The 13,560-nt window shown below is 44.2% G+C and overlaps 1 protein-coding gene across 2 annotated transcripts in view; it reads right to left on the bottom strand.

Annotated features, from left to right (window-relative positions):
- Positions 1 to 12,005: 12,005 nt before the first annotated feature.
- LOC110520177 (contactin-associated protein-like 5) overlaps positions 12,006 to 13,560 on the bottom strand; it is a 61,679-nt gene continuing 60,124 nt past the window's right edge. For both annotated transcript variants that reach the window (XM_021597311.2, XM_036974561.1), the window contains one exon: positions 12,006 to 13,373. In XM_021597311.2, the coding sequence (XP_021452986.2) occupies positions 13,138 to 13,373 (236 nt within the window). In that variant the 3' untranslated portion in view covers positions 12,006 to 13,137. The remainder of the gene's footprint in view (positions 13,374 to 13,560) is intronic.

Below are 13,560 nucleotides of genomic sequence, written 5' to 3'. Positions count from 1 at the left end.
GTTTGAAATATCCAATAAATGTCGTTCCACTTCATGATTGTGTCCCACTTGTTGTTGATTCTTCACAAAAAAATACAGTTTTATATCTTTATGTTTGAAGCCTGAAATGTGGCAAAAGGTCGCAAAGTTCAAGGGGGCCGAATACTTTCGCAAGGCACTGTAATTTTCTGTCATGGACAAAGGAATTCAAAGGATGTAATGATATTAATTAGCAAAAATTTCGATCTGAATTGTCAAACAGGCGGGAATGATTCGCAAGGAAGGTGGATCCTTCTGAATATGAAAGTGGACGAAAAAGAGCTTTGGCTTATTAATCTATATGGTCCAAATCAGGATGATCCACACTTCTTTGAAAACATTTATACCAATTTATTGAACTTACAGGCAACAAATTATCTAATCATTATGGTAGGAGACTATAACACAGTGTTACTATAACACAATGGACCTTGAAGGTAATCACTCTACAAACTATCACCACCATGCCCGTCAGGAAATATTATGGACACATTAGAAATAGTGGATATTTGGAGACTAAAAAACCCCGACCTAGTGAGATATACATACATATACTTAATCAAGCTAGTCGTCTTGACTAGTTCCTTGTCTCTTTCTCTCTTGCATCAAAGGTTTAAAAAGTTTTAATAGGAGACAGAATGCGATCGGATCATCATCTAATTGGCATTCACATAACTCTTATAGTTTTTCCACGTGGATGGGGATATTGTAAATTTAATCAAAGTTTACTGGAGGACAACTTATTTTTAACTAATACAAAATAATTAATAACTGAATTTTTCCGGTATAATATAGGTTCAGCAAATCCTTTAAAATACCTTTAAATGTACCTTCAGGGGTCATTCAATTCAATATTCATCAATAATAACAAAGCAGTTTCTGGCTAAAGAGACTAACAAGGGTAATCCATGAACTAATAGTACAGATAGATAGCAATAAAAGTGATACTACAGAGATACAAAATAAGTTAGAGGAAAAACAAAAAGATCTTGAGGAACTTATTCAAGAACGATCTAATGTAATCTATTACAAAAATAAAGCAAACTGGATAGAATAGGGAGAAAAATGTCCAATATAGGAACGCTAACGAAATGAATTTACAGAAACTCATTACTGAAGACGGAGTCATCTATGATTCTCCAAATTATATTTTAAAAGCTAATTATTTTAGGCAGATGTTCTAATTATTTTAGGCAGATGTTCTCTTTTCCGTCTCATCCTTTCCCACTGAATGAAGATTATGGCAAGGAATTATTTCCAAATAATATAAAAAATTGAAAATGAACAAAGATCAGTGCAAAGGCAAAATTACGGAGGAATAACTTTTTGAGGCTATTAAATCCTTTCAGTCTGGAAAAACCCCAGGGCTTAATGGCATACCGGTAGAGGTATATCAAGTATTTTTTGATATACTAAAAGCTCCATTGTTAGATTGTTTTAACTTGTTTCCCCTCTCTCCACTGGGATTCTCTGCCTCTAACCCTATTACAGGGGCTAGTTACTAGTTACTAGTGCTCTTCCATGCCATCCCTAGGAGGGGGATGTGATCTTCCTGTCCGGGTTGGCGCCCCCCCTTGGGTTGTGCCGTGGCGGAGATCTTTGTGGGCTATACTCTGCCTTGTCTCAGGATGGTAAGTTGGTGGTTGAAGATATCCCTCAAGTGGTGTGGGGGCTGTGCTTTGGCAAAGTGGGTGGGGTTATATCCTGCCTGTTTGGCCCTGTCCAGGGGTTTCATCGGATGGGGCCACAGTGTCTCCCGACCCCTCCTGTCTCAGCCTCCAGTATTTATGCTGCAGTAGTTTATAAGTCGGGGGGCTGTTATAGTCTGGAGTATTTCTCCTGTCTTATCCAGTGTCCTGTATGAATTTAAGTATGCTCTCTCTAATTATCTCTCTCTTTCTCTCTTTTTCTCTTTTTCTTTCTCTCGTTCTTTCTTTCTATCTTTCTTTCTTTCTTTCTTTCTTTCTCTCTCTCGGAGGACCTGAGCCCTAGGACCATGCCTCAGGACTACCTGGCCTGATGACTCCTTGCTGTCCCCAGTCCACCTGGCCGTGCTGCTTCTCCAGTTTCAACTGTTCTGCCTGCCGCTATGGAACCCTGACCTGTTCACCGGACGTGCTACCTGTCCCAGACCTGCTGTTTTTAACTCTCTAGAAACAGCAGGAGCAGTAGAGATACTCTGAATGATTGGCTATGAAAAGCCAACTGACATTTACTCCTGAGGTGCTGACCCGTTGCACACTCAGCAAGCACTGTGATTATTATTATTTGACCCTGCTGGTCATCTATGAACATTTGAACATCTTGGCCATGTTCTGTTATAATCTCCACCCGGCACAGCCAGAAGACGATTGGCCACCCCTCATAGCCTGGTTCCTCTCTAGGTTTATTCCAAGCTTCTGGCCTTTCTAGGGAGCTTTTCCAAGCCACCGTGCTTCTACACCTACATTGCTTGCTGTTTGGGGTTTTAGCCTGGGTTTCTGTACAGCACTTTGTGACATCAGCTGATGTAAGAAGGGCTTTATAAATACATTTGATTGATTGATTGATATAGAAATGGTAGTCTGTCAGGTACTCAGCAGGAATGTCTGATTTCTCTATTTTTAAAACAAGACCCAGATGGCAAATATAAAGACCCAGTCTATCTAAAAAACTGGAGGCCCCTTACACTTCAATGTTGTGATGCAAAAATACTAGCAAAATGCATAGCACTCAGAATTAAAAGGGTTTTACCAGGTATTGTTCTGTCACGCCCTGACCTGAGTATTCTTTGTTTTCTTTATATATTTTGGTTATGTCAGGGTGTGACATGGTTGATGTATGTGTTTTTGTACTGTCTATGGGTTTTGTAGGTTTATGGGGTTGTTTACCATCTAGGTGTTTATGTATGTCTATGGTTGCCTAGATTGGTTCTCAATTAGAGGCAGCTGTTTATCGTTGTCTCTGATTGGGAACCATATTTAGGCATCCATCTTCTTTGCGTATTTCGTGGGTTATTGTCTATGTGATGTTGCATGTTTGCACTCAGTTTTGATAGCGATCACGTTCGTTCGTTTTGTTTGTTTGTTTAGTGTACTTCGTGTTTTCCGTCTTTCATTAAAAAGATGTATTCACATCACGCTGCGCTTTGGTCTCCTCACTACGACGATCGTGACATGTTCATCCTGATCAGACAGGTTTTTTACATGGACGATACATTGGAGATAATATATGACAACTACTAGAAATAATAGTAACATAATAAAACATATAAGAAGCCAGGAATGGTATTTATAGCGTATTTTGAAAATGCATTTGATAAAGTAAGACTGATTTTATTTATAAATGCCTGGATTTTTTCAATTTCGGTAATTCTCTTATAAAATGGGTAAAAAAATTATGTATAGCAACCCTAGGTGTAAAATAGTAAATAACGGCTACTTCTCAGAGAGATTTGAATTGTCAAAAGGAGTTAAACAAGGGTGTTCGCTGTCACCATATCTATTCGTTATGGCCATCAAAATGCTAGCTATTAAAATCAGATCCAATGACAACATTAGAGGATTAGAAATCCAAGACTTAAAAACAAAGGTGTCCATGTATGCCGATGACTCAAGTTTTATGTTAAGTCCACACGCTAGATCCCTGCAATGTCTCATTGAAGATCTAGATAAGTTTTCTGTACCCTCTGTAACAAAATCTATTTATGATAAGTGTACAATATTACATTTTGGATCCTTAAAAAATACAACTTTTACATTAGCCTGCAGTTTACCTATAAAATGGGCTGATGGTGAAGTAGACATACTCGGTATTCATATCACAAAAGATATAAATAAGCTCTCCACAATGAATTTCAATTGAAAACTTGTAAAAATAGACAAGATCCTGCAACCATGGAGAGGTAAATACATGTCTATTTATGGAAAACATGTCCTGATAACTCCTTAGTCATATCTCAGTTTACTCACTTACTTATGGCACTGCCTACTCATGATGATTCATTTTTCAAATCATATGAGGAAAAATATTTCGCTTTATCTGGGATGCTAAACCAGACAAAATAAAATGTGCCTATCTATATAATGAATATGAATTGGGTGGGTTGAGATTTTAAATATAAAAGCACTTAACCTCTCTCTTAAAGCTTCACTTATTCAAAAGTTGTATTTGAACCCTAAATGGTTCTCAAGTAGATTACTAAGAAAAGCTCATCCATTGTTTAAAATGTGCCTTTTTGCATGTGTGCAGATTGCCATGTCTCATTTTTGATTAATTGAAAATAGTGTCATGTATTGTCATGTTGTGTCTTTCTGTCCTTTCCTTTCACCCTGTCTCCCTCTGCTGGTCGTATTAGGTTACCTTTTCTCCCCCGCTTTCCCCCAGCTGTTCCTTGTCTCCTCCTAACTACCCATTCACCCCGTTTCCCACCTGTTCCCTTTTTCCCTCTGATTAGGTCCCTATATCTCTCTCTGTTTCTGCTCCTGTCTTTGTCGGATTCTTGTTTGTTGTGTTTCATGCCTGAACCAGACTATCGTCATGTTTGCTGTAACCTTGTCCTGTCCTGTCGGAATCTGCCGGTCTGTCTGAACCTACCTATGTTTGGTTATTAAAGTAGCTCTGTTAAGTTAATTCGCTTTTGGGTCCTCATTCACTCACCGTGACAGAAGAATCCGACCAAGAATGGACCCAGCGACTTCGGATCCTCTCCACTCAGCCGTCGAGATCCAGGGAGCGATGCTAGGCAGACACGAGCAGGAATTGTCTGCTGCTCGACATGCCGTTGAGACCCTGGCCACCCAAGTCTCCAACCTCACAGAACAGGTTCACCATCTCCGCCTCGATCCACCGGCCACTTCCAGGGCTTTCGAATCTCCGGAGCCCAGAATCAATAACCCACCGTGTTACTCTGGGGAGCCCACTGAATGCCGCTCGTTCCTCACCCAGTGTGATATTGTGTTTTCTCTCCAGCCCAACACTTACGCCAGGAGCACTGCTCGTGTCGCCTACGTCATATCTCTCCTTACTGGACGGGCTCGTGAGTGGGGCACGGCAATCTAGGAGGCAAGGGCTGAGTGTACTAACCAGTATCAGGACTTTAAGGAGGAGATGATACGGGTTTTTGATCGATCTGTTTTTGGGGAGGAGGCTTCCAGGGCCCTGTCTTCCCTATGTCAAGGCAATCGATCCATAACTGACTACTCTATTGAGTTTCGCACTCTTGCTGCCTCCAGTGGCTGGAACGAGCCGGCCTTGCTCGCTCGTCTTCTGGAGGGTCTCCGCGCAGAGGTAAAGGATGAGATTCTCTCCCGGGAGGTTCCTTCCAGCGTGGATTCCTTGATTGAACTCGCTATTCGCATTGAGCGACGGGTTGATCTTCGTCACCGAGCTCGTGGAAAGGAGCTCGCGCTCTCCGTTGCCCCCCTCTCCGCATCACTACCATCTTCCTCTGCCGGCTCGGGAGCTGAGCCTATGCAGCTGGGAGGTATCCGCATCTCGACTAAGGAGAGGGAACGGAGAATCACCAACCGCCTCTGTCTCTATTGCGGTTCTGCTGGTCATTTTGTCACTTCATGTCCAGTAAAAGCCAGAGCTCATCAGTAAGCGGAGGGCTACTGGTGAGCGCTACTACTCCTGTCTCTCCTTCAAGATCCTGCACTACCTTGTCGGTCCATCTACGCTGGACCGGTTCGTCAGCTTCCTGCAGTGCCTTAATAGACTCTGGGGCGGAGGGCTGTTTTATGGACGAGACCTGGGCTCGGGAACATGACATTCCTCTCAGACAGTTAAGGGAGTCCACGGCCTTGTTCGCCCTGGATGGTAGTCCTCTCCCCAGGATTCAGCGTGAGACGCTACCTTTAACCCTCACTGTTTCTGGTAATCATAGCGAAACCATTTCTTTTTAAATTTTTCGTTCACCTTTTACACCTGTTGTTTTGGGCCATCCCTGGCTAGTTTGTCATAATCCTTCCATTAATTGGTCTAGTAATTCTATCCTCTCCTGGAACGTCTCTTGTCATGTGAAATGTTTAATGTCTGCTATCCCTCCTGTTTCCTCTGTCTCTTCTTCACAGGAGGAGCCTGGTGATTTGACAGGGGTGCCGGAGGAATATCACGATCTGCGCACGGTGTTCAGTCGGTCCAGGGCCACCTCTCTTCCTCCACACCGGTCGTATGATTGTAGTATTGATCTCCTTCCGGGAACCACTCCCCCCCGGGGTAGACTATACTCTCTGTCGGCTCCCGAACGTAAGGCTCTCGAGGATTATTTGTCTGTAGCTCTTGACGCCGGTACCATAGTCCCCTCCTCCTCTCCCGCCGGAGCGGGGTTTTTTTTTGTCAAGAAGAAGGACGGGTCTCTGCGCCCCTGCATAGATTATCGAGGGCTGAATGTCATAACAGTGAAGAATCGTTATCCGCTTCCTCTTATGTCTTCAGCCTTCGAGATCCTGCAGGGAGCCAGGTTTTTCACTAAGTTGGACCTTCGTAACGCTTACCATCTCGTGCGCATCAGGGAGGGGGACGAGTGGAAGACGGCGTTTAATACTCCGTTAGGGCACTTTGAATACCGGGTTCTTCCTTTCGGCCTCGCTAACGCTCCAGCTGTCTTTCAGGCATTAGTCAATGATGTCCTGAGAGACATGCTGAACATCTTTGTTTTCGTTTACCTTGACGATATCCTGATTTTTTCACCGTCACTCCAGATTCATGTTCAGCACGTTCGACGTGTCCTCCAGCGCCTTTTAGAGAATTGTCTTTTTGTGAAGGCTGAGAAGTGCACTTTTCATGCCTCCTCCGTCACATTTCTCGGTTCTGTTATTTCCGCTGAAGGCATTAAGATGGATCCCGCTAAGGTCCAAGCTGTCATTGATTGGCCCGCCCCTAAGTCACGCATCGAGCTGCAGCGCTTTCTCGGCTTCGCGAACTTCTATCGTCGTTTCATCCGTAATTTCGGTCAGGTGGCAGCTCCTCTCACAGCCCTTACTTCTGTCAAGACGTGCTTTAAGTGGTCCGTTTCCGCCCAGGGAGCTTTTGATCTCCTCAAGAATCGCTTTACATCCGCTCCTATCCTTGTTACACCTGACGTCTCTAGACAGTTCGTTGTCGAGGTTGACGCGTCAGAGGTGGGCGTGGGAGCCATTCTTTCTCAGCGCTCCCTCTCTGACGACAAGGTCCACCCATGCGCGTATTTTTCTCATCGCCTGTCGCCGTCGGAACGTAACTATGATGTGGGAAACCGCGAACTGCTCGCCATCCGGTTAGCCCTAGGCGAATGGCGACAGTGGTTGGAGGGGGCGACCGTTCCTTTTGTCGTTTGGACTGACCATAGGAACCTTGAGTACATCCGTTCTGCCAAACGACTTAATGCGCGTCAGGCGCGTTGGGCGCTGTTTTTCGCTCGTTTCGAGTTCGTGATTTCTTATCGTCCGGGCTCTAAGAACACCAAGCCTGATGCTTTATCTCGTCTCTTCAGTTCTTCAGTAGCCTCCACTGACCCCGAGGGGATTCTCCCTGAGGGGCGTGTTGTCGGGTTGACTGTCTGGGGAATTGAGAGGCAGGTAAAGCAAGCGCTCACTCACACTCCGTCGCCGCGCGCTTGTCCTAGGAACCTTCTTTTCGTTCCCGTTCCTACTCGTCTGGCCGTTCTTCAGTGGGCTCACTCTGCCAAGTTAGCCGGCCACCCTGGCGTTCGGGGTACGCTTGCTTCCATTCGCCAGCGTTTTTGGTGGCCCACCCGGGAGCATGACACGCGTCGTTTCGTGGCTGCTTGTTCGGTCTGCGCGCAGACTAAGTCCGGTAACTCTCCTCCTGCCGGCCGTCTCAGGCCGCTTCCCATTCCCTCTCGACCGTGGTCTCACATCGCCGTAGATTTTGTCACCGGACTGCCTTCGTCAGCGGGGAAGACTGTTATTCTTACGGTTGTCGATAGGTTCTCTAAGGCGGCTCATTTCATTCCCCTTGCTAAGCTTCCTTCTGCTAAAGAGACGGCACAAATCATCATCGAGAATGTTTTCAGAATTCATGGCCTTCCGTCAGACGTCGTTTCGGACAGAGGTCCGCAATTCACGTCTCAATTTTGGAGGGAGTTTTGCCGTTTGATTGGGGCTTCCGTCAGTCTCTCTTCCGGCTTTCACCCCCAGTCTAACGGTCAAGCAGAACGGGCCAATCAGACTATTGGTCGCATCTTACGCAGTCTTTCTTTTCGCAACCCTGCGTCTTGGTCAGAACAGCTCCCCTGGGCAGAATACGCCCACAACTCGCTTCCTTCGTCTGCGACCGGGCTATCTCCTTTTCAGAGTAGCCTCGGGTACCAGCCTCCGCTGTTCTCATCTCAGTTCGCCGAGTCCAGCGTCCCCTCCGCTCAGGCTTTTGTCCAACGTTGCGAGCGCACCTGGAAGAGGGTCAGGTCTGCACTTTGCCGTTATAGGACGCAGACTGTGAGGGCTGCTAATAAGCGTAGAACTAAGAGTCCTAGATATTGTCGCGGTCAGAGAGTTTGGCTCTCCACTCAGAACCTTCCCCTTAAGACGGCTTCTCGCAAGTTGACCCCGCGGTTCATTGGTCCGTTCCGTATTTCTCGGGTCATTAATCCTGTCGCAGTTCGACTTCTTCTTCCGCGATACCTTCGTCGCGTCCACCCGGTCTTCCATGTCTCCTGTATCAAGCCCGTTCTTCGCGCCCCCGCTCGTCTTCCCCCCCCCCCCCCATCCTTGTCGAGGGCGCACCCATCTACAGGGTCCGCAGGATTTTGGACATGCGTCCTCGGGGCCGTGGTCACCAGTACCTCGTAGATTGGGAGGGGTACGGTCCTGAGGAGAGGAGTTGGGTTCCCTCTCGGGACGTGCTGGACCGTGCGCTGATCGAGGATTTCCTCCGTTGCCGCCAGGTTTCCTCCTCGAGTGCGCCAGGAGGCGCTCGGTGAGTGGGGGGGTACTGTCATGTATTGTCATGTTGTGTCTTTCTGTCCTTTCCTTTCACCCTGTCTCCCTCTGCTGGTCGTATTAGGTTACCTTTTCTCCCCCGCTTTCCCCCAGCTGTTCCTTGTCTCCTCCTAACTACCCATTCACCCCGTTTCCCACCTGTTCCCTTTTTCCCTCTGATTAGGTCCCTATATCTCTCTCTGTTTCTGCTCCTGTCTTTGTCGGATTCTTGTTTGTTGTGTTTCATGCCTGAACCAGACTATCGTCATGTTTGCTGTAACCTTGTCCTGTCCTGTCGGAATCTGCCGGTCTGTCTGAACCTACCTATGTTTGGTTATTAAAGTAGCTCTGTTAAGTTAATTCGCTTTTGGGTCCTCATTCACTCACCGTGACAAATAGTATCTCTCTTTTTCAAACAAGCATTGAAGAGCTGGCTACAATTTCAATTTCACCCCCCTGAAAAGATAGAACAAATATTGCAACTAATATTATGGCTGAACTCAAATGTGTTGGTTGATAAAATGCCTGTATTTATTGGAAAGATGTTTGAAAGGGGTATTTTTTTCTTAAATTATGTTGTACATTGGAATGGTAGTTATGTCCCTTATGTAGTTATCAGAATTGTACGGAAAGGTCTGTTCAATCCAAGAGTACAACCAATTGATTACAGCGTTACCCCAAAAATGGAGGAGGCAGGTGGCAGCGGGAGGAGGTAGGGAACTGGTCTGTCTGCCCAATATAAAGGATCAAAACTGGCAGAGGAATAAAAATAGCATAAATAGGAAAGCATACTAGTTTCATTTGAGGACCAGGATGTTGACAACTGTGCCATACAGATTGCAAACTAGTTGGGAAGAGATTTTTGATGTACCGATTCCATGGACTTCGTATGATATATAAAACAATGCAAGATTCAAGACTTCGTACTTTTCAGCTAAAAGTATTACATAGAATTCTTGCAAACAACAAAATGTAGAATATTTGGGGCATAAAATCATCAAAGCTCCGCAGATTTTGTTGTGAGGATACAGAATCAATAGACCATGTATTTTGGTATTGCCCTCAGGTAGCCTGTTTCTGGTCACAGGTTCAGGAATGGCTGAAAATGCATAGCATTGATCTAAAATTGACCCTAGAAATAGTACTGTTAGGAGATCTGGAGAGACGGGGTCTGTCAATTACTAATATACTAATACTCTTAGTAAAATTATTTATCTTCAACTCACAATCTGTGGAATCTATTTGATTAGATAGATTGAAATTGTACGTTAAACATCACGGCATAGTTGAAAGATATGTGTTGCGTAGAAACCCGAAGTGTGTGACCAGCAGAGATAGATGGGATGGGCTGAGGGAAGCTGAGGGTTGGTATGTGGAATTGGAGACAAGTGGGAGTGGAGTTGCTGTGTGGGAGATACAATGAATCATTTATTAATTAAAAAAGTCAAAATAAATGCATATACACACACTCTCATTCAAATAAACACATACAAGAACACACACATACATGTAATCGTGCCAGGCATGCACACAAACATATACAGTTGGCATTGCTGTTATGATTTTAGTTGTCCTACTTGATGTCATTTATTTTAAATTAATTTTTTTGCATTGTTGTTTTCGTTTTTCCTCTGTCTTTTACTTTTTTCTCTTTAGTTCATTCTCTTGGTTGTATAGCATTGGGGGGTTCTTGGGGGTGTGGAACGGAATACATTTTATTTTTAATTTTTCTTCCTGTGGGGACTTTGGGAGGGGTCTCGCATGGTTGAAGGACAGCTATTGGGGAACTGTGAGGGGATCTTGGAGGGTTTGGGTTCACGTTTTTTGGCCTGGTGGTAAATCGGTCAACATGCCCTTGATCAGGGCATTGACCCTGGATGCTTCTGTGTAAAGAATAAAAAAAGAATAATAATAATAATTGTAAAACATATTTTCAACCTCCTGAGGGGAAAGAGGCGTTGTCATGCCTTCAACAGTGTTGCTGTGTTAATTCCTTAGTGATGTTGACACCATAGAACTTGAAGCTATCGACCCGCTCCACTACAGGATGTGGATCGGCCCATGCTCGGCCCTCTGTTTCCTGTAGTTCACAATCAGCTGACATTGAGGGAGAGGTTGATGTCCTGGCACCACACTTCCAGGTAATTAACCTACACCCAGTATGCTTTTTCATCGTATTCAGTGATCAGGCCTACCATCGTCATGTGGTCAGCTTACGTAATGATGGTGTTGGAGTCATGCACGGTCATGCAGTCGTGGGTGAACCGAGAGTACAGGAGTTGAGTAAGCACCCACCCCTGAGGGGCCCCCGTGTTGAGGTTCAGTGTGGCGGATATATATATATATATATACTTCCTCCGAAGTTGGTCCCTCTCCTTGTTTGGGCGACGTTCAGCGGTCGACGTCACCGGTCTTCTAGCCATTGCCGTTCCACCTTTCATTTTCCATGTGTTTTGTATTGTCTTCCCACACACCTGGTTTCAATTCCATCAATTACATGTTGTGTATTTAGCCCTCTGTTCCCCACATGTCCTTGTCCGGTATTGTTTATTGTAAGTGCTTGTGAACGTTATGTCTGGGGGTTTTGTCCCATTGTATACATTGTTTTTGTTAACTGTGATTTTTATCATTAACACCTCCGTTGTAACACAGTCTTTGCTCCCCTGCGCCTGACTTCTCTACCGCCAGTACGCACGCCTTACATCAACCTTTGTCTTGATACATTTTGATTTGATTGAACTTATTTTACATATACACTGTCAGAGATATATTTTTTAAGCGGCTCATGCCCTAGTTGTTTTATTTCAAACTGACTGTATCAACCCTCCATTGAGCATGTAAAGTGGGGAGTGTTTGTATCTATTTGCCTGGAAGATCACAAGAGGTTAGATGAGGATTTGGGGAATATTACATGATCCTATAATCATGCATTTCATATTATATTTCAATCAACATATTTTAATGTCGGTTACTACATTTCTGAAGATTGGATTGACTTGCAAATCCATATAATTTTAATTGACATCACAGTCAACTGAACTATTCCAAGGGATGTAAGAAGGGAATAAGGTACATTACAACATATCATTAAGAATGTCTTCCGTTTATTAATAAATATACATCTATACAATATACCTGTACAACTGCAACTATACAAATCATAAAGAAGGAACGGTAAATAAATGACAAATGTTGTAATAAAACAATGAGTAAAATCTCATTGTTAGTGGTTAGTAAAGTTTTTCTATAGAGACATCTGATCATTTCTTGTCTTGAGACAACTTCGTGACTTGAATCTTCGCACAGCCATGCATTGATTTGAATGGCAAACTTGTAGGCAAATTCCAGTCACAGGGATGTCTCAATGATCTGGGCCAGCACAACTTTTGAAGTGGAACATATACTGTAGTTAGCAAAATACTCCCCTTTGAGCATAATGCATCATTTAAACATAAATTACAGCATTGTGTAATTACAACAAAATACACCTTTCATTTGTTATAGGTTCAAACAGAGGATGTTTTTACAGTACAGGTGGGTCATGTTCAGATGTGTGATTGATTCCCTTATACAACATTCAAAACACAAGTTAACACTAATGAGTTGAAACCAAGTTGTAAAGGGTTGTTAAAAAAATAGGTTAAAACAATATGAAGAGGCACTCTTACAGAAGGCAGTATAGGCCCCTTGCCACACTGGAAAGTTCACAGTTGGCGTCACTTACAGACCTACAGTACGTTCGTATCTTTCACATGTAATTTAGGACGCTCCACAGAACTCCGTGGGAAATCTTGAAGAATATTGGGGGTTACAAGAATAATGATGTCTTCGGAAATTTGTACACATTCAGTAGGTGTGGCAGGTGAGATTCACTTATGTTTCCCTTCCTTCTTTATCTCAGTTCTTACTTCTGCTGGTTGAGAAATGGTTCACAATCACACCTGCATATTCACTCCATATTGTTTAACAGTTCCACCAACCACATAATACACTTACAGCCCTACAAATTGGCTAAACTCGCTGTCCACTACCTACATGTTTTGTAACAATCAGACATTGGCCCTGGCATAATCCCTGTGAAAGGGTATTGGGCTTGGGCTCTGGGTTCTTTTGTTTGTCCGGAATGTTGTCCATGATTCTGCAGCAACATCTCCACTTCCAAATCCACTAACAGAGAACAGGTCTTCCCTGATGACCAAGGGTACTGGAACACTGGTGTTCAGATGTAGTACTCCCTGTTGTCCCTGAGGGTGGAGCTGTGGTGGAGGTGGAGCTCTGTTCGGTAGGCTGATTCTGCCTGGTACGCAGTTTCTCTCCTGTAGGCTGTTTCCAGGTCGTGTCGGTGCTCCTTCTCCTTGATGCTGGCATCTCTCTGGGCTTCCCGGTGTTGGTACAGGAAACGGGTCATCACCGCCACCACACACAGAGTGATGAAGACCACCGCTGACACTACTCCTGTGGGGGAGAAATAGCAGTCATCTTTAGTGGATCCTCTATTAGGATAAATGTTTTTCTATGTCTATATTATATCTATTAAGTCATTTCTCTCTCTCTGCATTGTTGGGAAGGGCCCGTAAGCATTTCACTGTTGTTCTACACCTGTTGATTACGAAGCATGTGACAAATAACATTTGATTTGATG

The sequence above is a fragment of the Oncorhynchus mykiss genome, chromosome 3 (assembly GCF_013265735.2).
Source record: "Oncorhynchus mykiss isolate Arlee chromosome 3, USDA_OmykA_1.1, whole genome shotgun sequence".
Taxonomy (NCBI): domain Eukaryota; kingdom Metazoa; phylum Chordata; class Actinopteri; order Salmoniformes; family Salmonidae; genus Oncorhynchus; species Oncorhynchus mykiss.
The sequence above is the reverse complement of the archived record's forward strand: the minus strand, read 5'-3'. Positions and strand labels throughout refer to the sequence as shown.